Source organism: Branchiostoma belcheri, unplaced genomic scaffold (assembly GCF_001625305.1).
Source record: "Branchiostoma belcheri isolate BF01 breed outbred unplaced genomic scaffold, Haploidv18h27 scaffold40, whole genome shotgun sequence".
NCBI lineage: Eukaryota > Metazoa > Chordata > Leptocardii > Amphioxiformes > Branchiostomatidae > Branchiostoma > Branchiostoma belcheri.
Window position 1 is genome coordinate 1,523,430 of NW_017804021.1, and position 13,060 is coordinate 1,536,489.

At 41.8% G+C, this 13,060-nt stretch overlaps 1 protein-coding gene across 1 annotated transcript in view; it reads right to left on the reverse strand.

The window, feature by feature from the left end:
* Positions 1-303: 303 nt before the first annotated feature.
* LOC109477501 (AF4/FMR2 family member 4-like) overlaps positions 304-13,060 on the reverse strand; it is a 97,834-nt gene continuing 85,077 nt past the window's right edge. Inside the window, exons 12-20 of the mRNA XM_019778784.1 lie at positions 8,733-8,992; positions 6,991-7,129; positions 5,789-6,036; positions 5,120-5,183; positions 4,539-4,681; positions 3,959-4,015; positions 3,386-3,469; positions 874-967; positions 304-403 (exon numbers count right to left, since the gene is read on the reverse strand). Of these exons, the coding sequence (XP_019634343.1) occupies positions 341-403; positions 874-967; positions 3,386-3,469; positions 3,959-4,015; positions 4,539-4,681; positions 5,120-5,183; positions 5,789-6,036; positions 6,991-7,129; positions 8,733-8,992 (1,152 nt within the window). The 3' untranslated portion in view covers positions 304-340. The remainder of the gene's footprint in view (positions 404-873; positions 968-3,385; positions 3,470-3,958; positions 4,016-4,538; positions 4,682-5,119; positions 5,184-5,788; positions 6,037-6,990; positions 7,130-8,732; positions 8,993-13,060) is intronic.

Consider the following 13,060-nt stretch of genomic DNA (forward strand, 5'->3'; position numbering starts at 1 on the left):
GGTTTTGTTTGTCTTCCCACTATGATTTCCTGTTGACATATACATGAATTACCATTACCATTGTTACTTTCCTTGATATAATCTATTGGTACAATTGGATTCTATTTCACTTGTATTATTCATGATCTTCTAAATTTGTACTGGGGTTACCTGTCATGGGCTTACTAGGAAATCAGCCCTTGTCAGTTGAAAGGACTACCCATATGTACATGTATGCAAGATTGGTAAATAAGTAACAAAAAAAGTGTACCATATATTACTTTGAGTTTTCATATTACATTTGTAGAGTCAGGAAAAGAAACTGTAGAAACAGGACAGGTGTGTCATGATGATGTAACTCTCACCTTGCACCATTCCAGTTGTGCTGATATGGTGAAGGGACTTGTGTGTTCTTGGGAGGGTTCTGCAGCGGAAAAAGAAAGACAATCCATTAGAGATCACAGAATCTACTTCACAGCCTCCTCAATTGTGTTGCAAGAGTTTTTGTGAATTTTTTGTTTTATTTGTTATTGTGAATTTCTCTATCCACATTTTCCTACTGGCACCTAGGCAACTTCCTGTGTTTGCAGTTAGGGATTCCCCCACCCACATGCTGTTACTTAACTGTACAAATGAACAAAAGCTAACAAAAGCACCCCACGCCCCCACATACACACAAACGTGCAGCGAATGCACCCAAATCACTCTGTTTTGATGGAGGTACAAGGGAATCAGAGATAGTGCACTTAACCCCCTCTGGCAGAAAATATAGTAACTGCAGTGCAGACACATACACACATGTACACACAAACAATCCAAGAACAATACCTCACTCATTTGGGGTGATGTAATGACAGTAAACAAGGGACGTTTGCAATAAAGAGAATCCCTTACCTTAAAGTGGTCAGTCAGAGCCTTGGAGTACTTCATGGCATAGTCTTTCTTCAGCTTGAAGAGTTTCATGTACAAAAGGGACTGACATCTCAGGCTGGAAAAAAGAATGGTAAGGTTTAGTACATCCTGCTTCAGCCTGTCTTCATTGCTTCATCAGGTGGATAGGAAAATAAGACTGGTGGTTGTTTTAGTTCCCACTGGGTGCAGTTAAGTCTTTATCATTATAACAGAGTGTGAATCAAACTATGGCACAATGTCCTGAGAAGAAATCAGGGTATGCTCCCTCGAGAAAATTTTGAAATCTTGACCCTCTGAAGTGCTATTTGCTGCATTTTGAGGGGCAAATTTTGAGGGTAGACTAAGCTTAGTTTAGAGGAGTGGGGTCTGTGTCAAAGATATTTGTCCATCATAAGTGGCAAAATTCTGTCAAAAGATGGACGCTGGCTACAACACTGGATTGCGATGTCTTAAGGCACAACACAGGGAAGCCTACTTGTACTTGGACAGGCCTACCACCAAGTCACCTGTGTATTAACCCAACTCCTCTGTGTTTACATTCCTCCCCCCTCCCCCCTCCAGGAAAAATAAACAAATTAGTCCTGCCAGATCAGCATCGCCCAAGGTCAACACAGGGGTGACTTCCTGTCTGGGGCCTGAAGGTCATCACTGTTCCCTTGTGGTACAATCTGTGACATCACACACAACCCAGGTCATTCAGGTCAGTCTACACCAATCACATTTCTTCATTCTTTGATCTAAAAAATACTGCTAAATGTTAGGAAAACCAAGGTGAGAACAGAGACTGAGATAGAGTTTTCCTGCCAGTCCTCTGTTTTTATGTTCTCCTCTTGCACCCAAAGCAATTTCAGGACAATAAAGCTGGAAGTCAATTCATAACGCCGTAATCAATAGAAAATTGGCAGTCTAACAGCTACCTCAGTATGGATAAAATGCTTCTTGAGAAGCAATGAAATAACTTGGTGAAGCCAGAAAGAGTTCATGAATGGAGGTCCTCTGTCCTGAGTGTTTTGCAGAAAAAGCTCTCTATCACTAAGGCCTTGTACTGTATCTATTGCCAACATCTTAGTGTTGCTACAACACAGACACAACCCAGGAATGTTCAATGTCAACTTCACAGGAAACTAATCTCCTACCTTCCTGCTACCATCTGATAAAGGAATAAATTTAGATGGGACTTTGACCTCTAAGTAATCAATACCAGCCCAGGGAACCCTCTCCTTCCAACAAGAAGAACCGGATTCTAAACAGGCGCTGACACCCTAATACCTTTGTTGACCATCCAATAAGCTCCTATCCCATCTATCAATTGTCAATAACCCCCTCTAAGGCCTTTGGGAGCAAAGGTCAACCACTGAAGGGCCTGCAGGAGGGATCAATTTGACCTTACTGAGTGGATTTCTTACCTCCCTGTAAATTTCATTGAGTTCTAAGTCTCCCAAAAGTGCCTTTCTACCTGGACTCATTTAGCTAAATCACAACACAGAGTTGCCAAAGTCCCCTCTGGACAGTTTTAAAAGAGCCAGATGTTCTACAAAACCCCACATGTAATAAATGACGAGGTGACCTTGAGGTTAGAGGTCGCTGCACTTGGAACAGTGTAGAGGTTTTTAGGCTCTGACCCTTTGAGTGACAACAAGGTGCCCCCTTACAGACTCATCACCCAATATTCAGGGTAGGTTTCCTTCTTCTTTTGTCATACTAGTATATAACTGAGGTGAAGCATCGTTTTTCAGTGCGATTCAGCTTTAAATTGCTAATAGCTGCTGTACGGTATTTAAGCCATGAGGGCACACCGGGTCAGCAAAACTCTTCTCAATAAGTGTGTTGGGTTCTTTTATGTGGAGCGGTTTGATGCCTGAATCTCTGTCATACACAGGTTGCTGGCTTTCATCCGAAATTATAACGAATGCAATCCCTCAACATGTCAGAGCTGAGGACAACCCTTTCATCCATATGGCATAGTGGTGGGATCGCTCATACCACTTACATGTATGCCGCAGGGTTATGTTCCAAAAGAACAGTAAATAACAGGATCTGGGTAATGTGAAACATGTCTCAGAAGATGGGTCCTGTGGGTTGGTTAATGAGCACAATTGGTTGATCTACAGATGGCAGGTTGTGTTCAAAGTGAGGGAAGGTCAGGAAGCTAACATGGCAGCCTGGCACAACTGGAATTGATGAAGCAGGGAGCATCTACATCCTTAACCTTCTCCCTGCTGCCTAACCCTGGAACCAATACAAATTTGGTGCCAAAGGCTATTACAGCAGGGAAAAGGTTAAAAAGTAGGGTCTTCTTGCCTATTCATCTGAGTTTAGGTTGAAATAGTTTGTTAAGCTAGACCAGATGGAGGTAAACATTATGTACATGCTTCGTAAATTGTTACTTATCTAGTATTTCTGCAGCATTCTGTACTACACAAGAACTTGCCTAGAAAGTGTTAAGCACTTTTGCATGCTTGGACTGAAGAAGTTGACAGTGTTATTTCCTTACCACAGGACTGCTAGTTTCTTGTCTGAAGTGGTCTGGTCCTGACTCTGGTTGTGCATGTGGTGACTGTTGAACCTCAGGATAAACCTGGAACAACAAAACAACTTCTAAACACTGTACAAAACAAACAACATGATTGATAACAATGTGGTAATCAAGGAGCCTGAATTATAATTAAAAATGTAATAAGAATAACCTACAAGTGTTTCATTCAAATAACTTTAATACTCAGAAAATGATACTCATAAAATTATACAATGTCTACAAAATGTGGAAATAAGCAATGGGTTTGTATGCACATTTGCATAATCTTGAATGAATGAATGGATGAACGAAAGAATTGATGGATGAATAAATGAATTTGAAACCTCTAAGCTTAATACATCCAGCCTGAAATCATTAATTTTGGGGCATTTTGACTTTTTCTTTCTATATGTATGTCCAAAGTGGTTAACTCCCTATGTTTACAAACTACTACAACTACCCCCCTCCCCCAGAATGCTGTGTCACAGAACTTGCAGTTGAAGAACATGTCCCAGCAGACACCAGATATGTTTTACAACGTGCGGTGTGTACCTCCAATCCAAAGTGCTGCAGTCAAAAAGGTGCTTGAAAAACTTTTGACAGATTTTTCTGGGGAGGGGAGAGGGTATGAATGTGTGTTTTGTTAATGTGTCAGTGTGAAAAATCACATGTTAATGTGTAAAGTGTGAAACATTACATTTTATAAAACATTCAATTTTACAAAACCTTGAGAATGTGTCTTTGCATATTAAAGCCACACCAATTTCATTTGTTCATTCTTGGACTTTTAAAGAAAAAGCACTATTAAGCACTGAAAAAAATCTTATGATAGCTCCAAATGCTACAACAGGCTGGTTTTGTAATTCGAAAGATGAATTTCAAACTTTTAATGAAACCACTGCCACAACGGTAAAGACAAGGACTTTGCTCAACTGTTGAGGCCAAAATATGAGCATTTTGGAGTCAGAATTTTTTTTTCAAATCAGAAAAAAATAACACAGGTAACAATTGATAAAATTGGTGTGGCTGAAAAAGCTGAAACATGTGACTAGAGGTGGACAAGTTGAAAATTTGTGTAAGTGTAATTTTGGAGTTGGAAATTACAGTTCAAGCTTCTGAGACACACACTTACTTGATAAGGTCCACAGTCTCTAAGTACATGGTGGAGGGAGACTTGGACTCAGACAGGTGAGGGTCGCTCTCCATGGCGTTGCCACACTGGATAAAGTACAGCACAGCGTCCACGTACGTCAGCGTCTTCTGGTTCTTGTCCGCCTGAAGACGAGAACAAACTGGTCACGACTGGTTTCATCACTTCTCTACAAATTCTAGTCAGTCATACTTGCATCACTGGGTATTATAATCATGGATTTGATTCGGTCTAAAATAATCTTGTAACTTGTAGCAATGCTTTGTGTCCTCAATGATTTTTAACACTCCATGCTAATCAAATTTTTAGAAACACATGTATGTAGCAAGGTAAACAAGCCTCGCAATTCAGCCATTACAGCTGCAATGTGGCCTGCCTGTCGCTGTCGACACAAATATACTAATGTAATACAGTAACTACTAATACATGTGTTGTTGCTGATGCAAATACTGGCAACCTCGACCTAGCATTCTCTGTCTATATCCTGATACATGTACCTTGAAGTTCTGTGTTTTAGAGTCAACATATTTCCTTAACATGTTCCATGGAACACAAAGACTTACCAAGCCATCAGCAAGATGCTTGAGATTTTTGGCTTCTGTTAAGTAGTGATCTGCAGACAGAGGCCTGAGCAGGAGGAAACGGGATCCATCAGACACTTCTCTCAAGTTTATTCATTGCACCATATTAATTACTAATACTGATATTAATTAGTAACAGTCTGAATTGAGTTGTCATTTATACGGCCATTTGCAAGATATAATACGATCAAGACATTTACACATGTACACAGTATAGTTTAACATCCACAAATAGTTTTCGATTAACAAATGAAATTTAAGAACATTGATAAATAAGATGTACAACACAACCGAACAGAATATTTAATCATGATAAAGAACTTGGACTTCATAAATGCTGAAAAAATTAAGCCATGCCTTGACAGTTACTGTAGGTTTACTAAAGTTAAAACTGATTGGCATGTGTCAATGCATGATTAACATGTGGCATATCATTCAGGTATTATCAGATTAAGTACAGCTTTAAGCCCATACTACATCAGTACATGTACCTGAATAACATAACATGTGCCTGACATGTGATTAATAAGTGATCAATGCATGATTAACATGTGCTCATACTAACTGAATAATTTGTCAGTAACATGTGCCTAACATGTGATCAATGCATGACTAAGTGCATGATCAACATGTGATTAACCTGTGCCTTACCTGTCCTCCACATCTGTCTTGCTGTTGAAGTACGGAATGTCCCCTCGCGGGTCGTGTCTCTCCCAACTCTTGCCTCCCTGCTGACCGGACGCCAGCTCGCCCCACTGGCTCCCCGCCGCGTGCCCGTTCGTCGCCTTGGCAACGTGCTCCGCCGCGACGCCGTTCTGGCTGTGCTCGGGGACGAGGGGAGGCGCGTCCCAGTCCTGGCAACGGGAAGGCACTTGTTTTTTGGGTGTCTTCTTGCTTTTCTGTGGAGGGTGAATATGGTGGGCATGAGGGAGGGGACTGCCTAGGGGCAGTCTCTGGCATATATGCCCATGCAACCTGTCTGAATCTCAGTATCAACTGATCAACAATAACTGCCTTTTCGCCTAACACATCAGCTTTGACTCTCACATCTAAGACCTGATTTACATGCAAGCAAAAACCTGACGGTACGAAAACTGCCTCATGTGTACGAAAAATTTTTCCTGTGTGGAAATTTGCCTGCGTCAATAATGTATATGCAGATCATACGCCAGCCCTTGAGGTACATTGTACAACGTTAATTCTTGATGCAGCAGGGCAATTTATAAGAAGGAAAAATTTAACGTACACATATCGTTACTAGAAGATTCTTTTAACAGTGACTTGTCACTGTTGAAAGAATCTTCTACTAACCTTAACGTACACAGTTTTCATACATTCGTCTGCGTTGTAACATCAGGTTTTTGCATCAGTGTAAATCAGGTCAAAACTTATATCTAACCATAGTTGCTGATGTAATCTAATGCAAAGCCCCCTACTTTACTCTACTCTCAAGTTTCGGGCAAAAGACCCTTTAATCTCTGAATTCTGCCATTTGATACATGGCTGGCTATCTCTACGGTGGCTACACTGGGCGGTGTACTGTGTGTGTGTGTACATGTAGGTGCAGGGTGTGTGCAAAAGCATGGAACAAAAACATAAACATCAAATCATAAACAACACAAAAAGAAAACATATCAACCACTGAGCTATGCATGCCAGAGGTGGCATATGTCAATGACATTGAAGCATGCAAAGGACTTAGTTGAGATTAAGGTTACTATTGGCTTCTTTAAGTTTAACAGCATTACAGATGATACCATATTATTAACAAAAACAAATATCATAAATGAAAATGAAAACAACAATTTTAAGATCACTGAAAAAAAATCTGAGAGACCAGTATAAAGTCGTACCTTTTCCTTTTTCTTGCTGGATTCCTGTGAAGTTTGTCGCTCGACTTTCCGCCGTTTTCCGGAGCGGTCGGTCTTGGTGCTCTCTTCGCTCAGCCTGCTGGAGGTACTACTGACACTGGAGCGGCGTGCAGAGCCCCTACTGGAGAGGGGAGAACAAGCTACATGTAAGTACAACTTGTGGTGGCAGAAGGTACTATTTTCAGTCGTGTTTGTGTGTTCACCGCTGTAAGTCACGGTGACTGCTGTTCACTGTAGGGATGTCCTTAGTACGCTGTGTGGGACTAAAGGGCTATACCACGCTAATTTGAGAAAAAGGGTTTTTAAGCCTGTATTGTGTATTACAATTGTGATATCACCCATGTAGCAGTACTGGTAACATTGCTGCTAATGTGATTTCAGCAGTTGTTGTGAACATGAATAAATATGCATTATACATTATGTATGTCCTAGAGGTTCGAGATCTCATATTTCTATTTTTACAATGTACAGGTGACCAATATACCACGTCAAGTCCTGCAGAACTGATGATTTGACCTGAGGTTGGGCGGGTAAGGTCGGGGGTCGATTGATTCTGTGGGACTGGATCTACATGTAATCTATCTCTGCTCTCCCTGTCTATGGTGGGGTAGCAGGGCTTCAGATGTGTAATATGAACAGTTACTGTTCCACATACAGACAGTTCAGCAGAGATTCTTGGCAACCTTTCTACCTGGTATAGGGTAGATGTTCTCAACATGGAATGAATGATATCATTAATTTTAATTCATTACATTTTGTGCAGTTTCACAGCGAACGCGGTCATGTAAAACACACATCCATACAGGATATTAGTGACAATGCGCAAAAAAATTAAATGAACTTTATTGCTTGACAGTTATACAGGGGGAGGGTACAATGTATGGGGACAATGACACAACAATTGATACCATAAAACTTGTCTGTTCTAAAAACTATGACTACAAGAACATTGACCAGTGCATCAGTGCACCTGTTCACAGGAAAGTGAATTTGGAGCCCTGGATAGGAAGTCAGTGAGGCAGAGAGGAAGTCATTACCCAGTAGCCACTGATCACACCAGGAGAGCAGGCTGCCATCTGTAGTTTAAGGACTGTAATTATCTGCATGGGCGCTTTTCCTCCTCAGGGAGCTGGCTACTCCTTAATTGAACCTGGACTGTGAGGGACTTTGAATGATCCTTGGAGTGACCCGGGATCACTTGTAAAGTCCTCTCTACATCAAGTCGTCTTGATGGCTTTCTGGATGAAGATATGAACCTACGGACCTCCTTTAATGGGATTTGGCCTGAGATATTGGTGGGCTTCTGTGTACTTAATGAACTGTACAGCCAATATCGGCCAGGCTTGGGCCAATTGTCTGGGAAAACCTGTAGGCTTTTGGGAGGAGTAACCTACTGGGCAGATAACATCAGGGTCCTGGTTTGGGCTTTCCAGAGCTGTAATCCTGGGGGTTTAGGCTTGATGTGTGTGTTCCTGCACACTACATGCTGGCAGGTATTGCCACCATTCTGCCATCTGAGATCTAGACAAGTTTACTGCCAAAGCCTATAATAGCGTCTCAGACCAGTGGAATAGGAATCCCCAATTCCATAGGTCCGGTAGGATCTATGTTAGATCTGTAAAGAATGGCCCGTATCGTTACGGCTATAGACACAGCTATTCATGCTTTAAGGCATAAATCATCCTACAATCTTCAAACAGCACAGCTTCATATTTTCAACTTACCCTTTCTCTGAGTCTTGTCTACTGCTTGGCGGGGTTCTTGTTGGAGTAGTCCGGGTGGGGGTGGCCTGGGTGGGGGTTCTTGTGGGTGTGGGGAGGCTTCTTGTGGGGGTGCTGAGGCTGGTGGCAGGGGTGGGGAGTGTTCTCGTGGGGGTGGGGAGACTTCTGGTGGGGGTTGCTTTGGAATCTGTCGTCGTCTCCTTTTCTTTCTTTGGCCTCTTCGTTTGAACCTCCTCTGTCGTGCTGGCTCCAGCCGTATCCGCCTGGAAATATAACAACACACGGTGAATAAATAAACAAACAAAATACACTCGCAGTCAGATATTATACGATTTTCAGTGAGGCAATGACAAAACTGTCGTGCTGGCTCCAACTGTTATGTTAACTTATGTATCTGTCTGGAAATAAAACACAAGGTGAACAAGAGTATACAGGACACAAACCTCTGTGAAGCAATCATAGTGTTTGCAGTGTGCTGTATGAAAGCAACAAATGTGAACATAAGAGAAGAAGCTGTAAGATAATGGCTCCTAGTAGTGTGATTCAACTTCAACTCCTCATAATTCTCAGCTAGAGAAGTTGACCTACATGTAGAACATGTAAAATGAAATTGTCACAATTGTCTTAAGAGCCATGATATCAAAATTGTTTTCTTTTTCTTTGATTCTGCATTCCCATTAAAATCATGAAAAGAAAAATAGATACCATTTGCACTTTCAAGCAGTATAGTATATTCAAGATCAGTGCAGATTGAGGTAAATAATGATACAAACTGCCTCCACAAATTACAACATTTGTAGATACACGCCTGAGTTAAGATTACACTGCATGGAAACGGCAGCCTTACAAAATGAATCCACAGCCGTAATGTTACTCCTGGAAAATTGATATTTTTCCTACGCAGGTTGAATCTATTAATCAGACGACTGATTGGAGTGTAAAGTTGAAAGTTATGACACAATTACGGCGTGGAGGTTCTCCCGAGGGTCATCGAAACTCCCCCTGGTGTCAGGGAAGGAAATTACAGAGTTGATGAACGACTGCAAATCGCTGTAAATCACATGGAGAAGTGTTTGAGGCTTACCCTAATGTTAATCACAGCAGAACTAATTTGGAAACACTTTCCGATAATTAAATCCCTTGAAAAATTTCATGGAACAGAATTCCTGAACGAGATTTCCAGCAGTATCTCTTAAAGAAGTGACCAAGAAGCCCAGTGTTGTGCAACCTTCCTAATAGGCTTTTTGTCTGGTTTACATGCGATAAAATAAACACTATTGATCTTTGCCCCATATCTGAGACTGCAGTTAAATCTTCATAAAATGCATCAGCAGCAGAATGGTAAACATTTAACCTTTACACATCTGAGTTACCCTGTAACTGAGAGAAATTGGGTCAGTGAACTGGTCCTCAGCAGGAAGAAGTTAATCACAATGTGGGGAAGCTAGCATTACCCCCAAGTCAAGGCTAGTGCAGAAAAGATTGAAAGACACTGCAGTTCTACCCAAACTTGGTAGGTGGCTCCTGCTGAGATTGCACAGTAAGGCCATGTAATCCTCTTGCGTTGCAAGACATACCATGTGTCACCTACTAAAGCATAAAGAAAGATACCTGTACAAAAAATAAAGCCCGGTAAAAACACCTAAAAACAAAAATACGTCAAAAATAAGCCAAAGCTCCCTACTCCCCAAACCTTTGTTTGAAGGACAGTAGCTCTAGCAGAGTGAAGTGAAAAACAGGCGAGAAGAATTTCTAGCATCATAGCTAAAGGGTAATCCTGGTGCTTAACAGCCTCTCACAACCCATACAGTAAACAGCCACTCTTATCCTCCGGCCGCTCAGGTTTCACAGCCAAGCTCCCGCTGCTAAGGGTCACCTCACTGGCACTAATCTGGCTCTAATCCGGTCCCCTTCTGTACACTTGCCCTGCGGATTAGCGCCAAGGTACCAGAGCCAGGCGCCCACTCATACCTGGCTTGGTACAACAACAACCTGGAAAACCATGTGGTGAAAAACATGCTGAAAATCACAACAATCTGTCAACCAGTTCTCCTACCTCAAAGATTTTTTTATCCTCCCTCAAAGATCTTTTTCTAAACAAACGCCACTGAAGTTCCAGAACAAGCTGCCAAAATCTAATCATTTCAAGGTCTTATCAGGACCTATTCACCTGCTACGTTTCATGACAATCCAACCTTCTTGAGTTATCGTGCTAAACCACATACACACATAACATGTACATGTACAAACCCTACCGAAAACATAACCTTCTTGGTGAAGATAACTAAAGGGCCTATCAACAGGTGAGAATGAAAAAAAAAACTGGGAGAAAAGGATCAGGTGCACCAGGTAAGGTTAGAGGTCAAGATCAAGAACAGAGCCAGCTTTTTAAGACAGACAGGTTGGGTGACAACATTGGGGTCTGGTGACGTCCTTCAAAAGTCTGAGTGTGGTCGGTAAACACAGCCTGAACAGTGGCTCTGAGTTTAGCTCTAATGCCGTCCCTCAGGCTCCTAAATGGACCTAATCACTGGTTCTTACGCTGGAAGTGGGGCAAGGGTTTAGCAAAGAGGCCACGTTCCACCATACACTGATTCAAGTCCTTGGTTCAAAGTAAAAATCAAGCAAGCTGGCAACATGTAAAAAGAGGACTGGGAGAACAACTTGAATCAGACTGGATTCACTCCCTGACATTGTTTGTACATTGTACCATGGTACACACTTTTCCCTGTGATCTTTGTGGATTTAGTGTGTTTTTTTCCAAATGTTCTGAAGAGGTTTTGTAAATTGTAGGGTTCACCTTCTTCCCAACGGGCTGTGTGATGTTAATCCTTACTGCACTGGCAAGCTGACTCAAAATGCCACCAGTGAGAGAAGGAATCCAGAGAAGGGTGCTTACTGCTTAGTTGTATGTGCTCAAGGGCAACAACCTCAGCCGAACTTTTCAAACGTCACTCACATTGAGCTGAAAGATGAAATACTGGTTCTTGGGTTCAGTTGACCCTTTTAGGATAGCCTGAAGGCCGTCTGAATTGAGGACTACCCTGTCATATATTTCATGACTACTTTGTTAAGAGTATGCTAATCTAATGTCACTTGGTTATGCCCCAAAGATGTCATTGATCATGTATATCCTTTCCCGGGGAGGTATACTGTATTCAGTTGTGTTTGTGTGTTCGCAGCTGTAACTCACGGTGGGGTTTGACGGATTTCTTTGATTTCAGTTTATGATAAGTTTTGGGGGTCAAAATGTCTTTTCTTTGTACCTGTACTTTCAATAAACTGTAATTATTGAAATTAAATATTTCAACAGCACTTTATGAGGAGTGGTATCAACACCTGTTGTGCACCAGATTATACCACATCAATTTCAGGGAGGGGGTTTCAAGTCTGTAAATTAGATTACTATGGGTATACATTGTGATACAACCCATCTTTAAGTTATATTACAGTAACATTGCTGTTTAAATGTGATGTCTGAAATGGTCAGCAGTTGTTGCAAACATTATGGATTATATACATTGTACTTCCCGGAGGTTTCTTGTTTCCTGTCCAAAATGGATGGAGAAATTGGCACAGAGTTCAACACTGGAGCTAAAAGGTGTCCTGGAGAATTTACGATGTAAATAAACACTTTAAATTTCAACTTGTTGGACGGCCCCCAATCCCACCCAGGGTGGCAGTGACACCCCTGTACGGTGCCAAGGCCTGGTCAGAGTCATTATCTGGCTGGTGCAGGTGGTATATAACATTCTGGGTAATAAAACGGAAGGACAGAAGTGCCTAGCCTCCATAGCAGGCTCCACCAGTCAGGCCGAAAATGTCTGCAAACCAAGCCTCTACGCTTCAGAAGTGCCTGGCCAAATAAGTGAGTACAGTTTAGGAGTTGCAAACTGCTTCTGCAGCCTGATAGAAGCTACTGAGAACCAACTAAATAACTTGGTGCGTCCTAATATAAAGGACAAACCTCCAGGCACCTGGGTGTTTAGGTCTGACAAAGTTGACAGGTGGCCCCAATTTGACAGGGACATTTTTGACTGTTTTCCAACCAAAGATGTTTTGGCACAAATGCCAACTCTGACAGCTTCGATATAGTAAAGATTAGCTAAAAGTTCCTGCACTGAGAGACTAATATTCTTTCCAAACAGGAGACAATGGCGTTTGGAAAATTGAGATGCAGAAGAACTCAGATTATCACAATTTGGAGATGCAACTTTGAAAGGAGGATGGAGGGACAGGTTTATCAGCATCTCCTATCAGAACCAGGATATCACTCTTTCTTGGTCTGACAGTCGAAGTGTAGACATGTACAGCGGCCTGATCCAACCCAG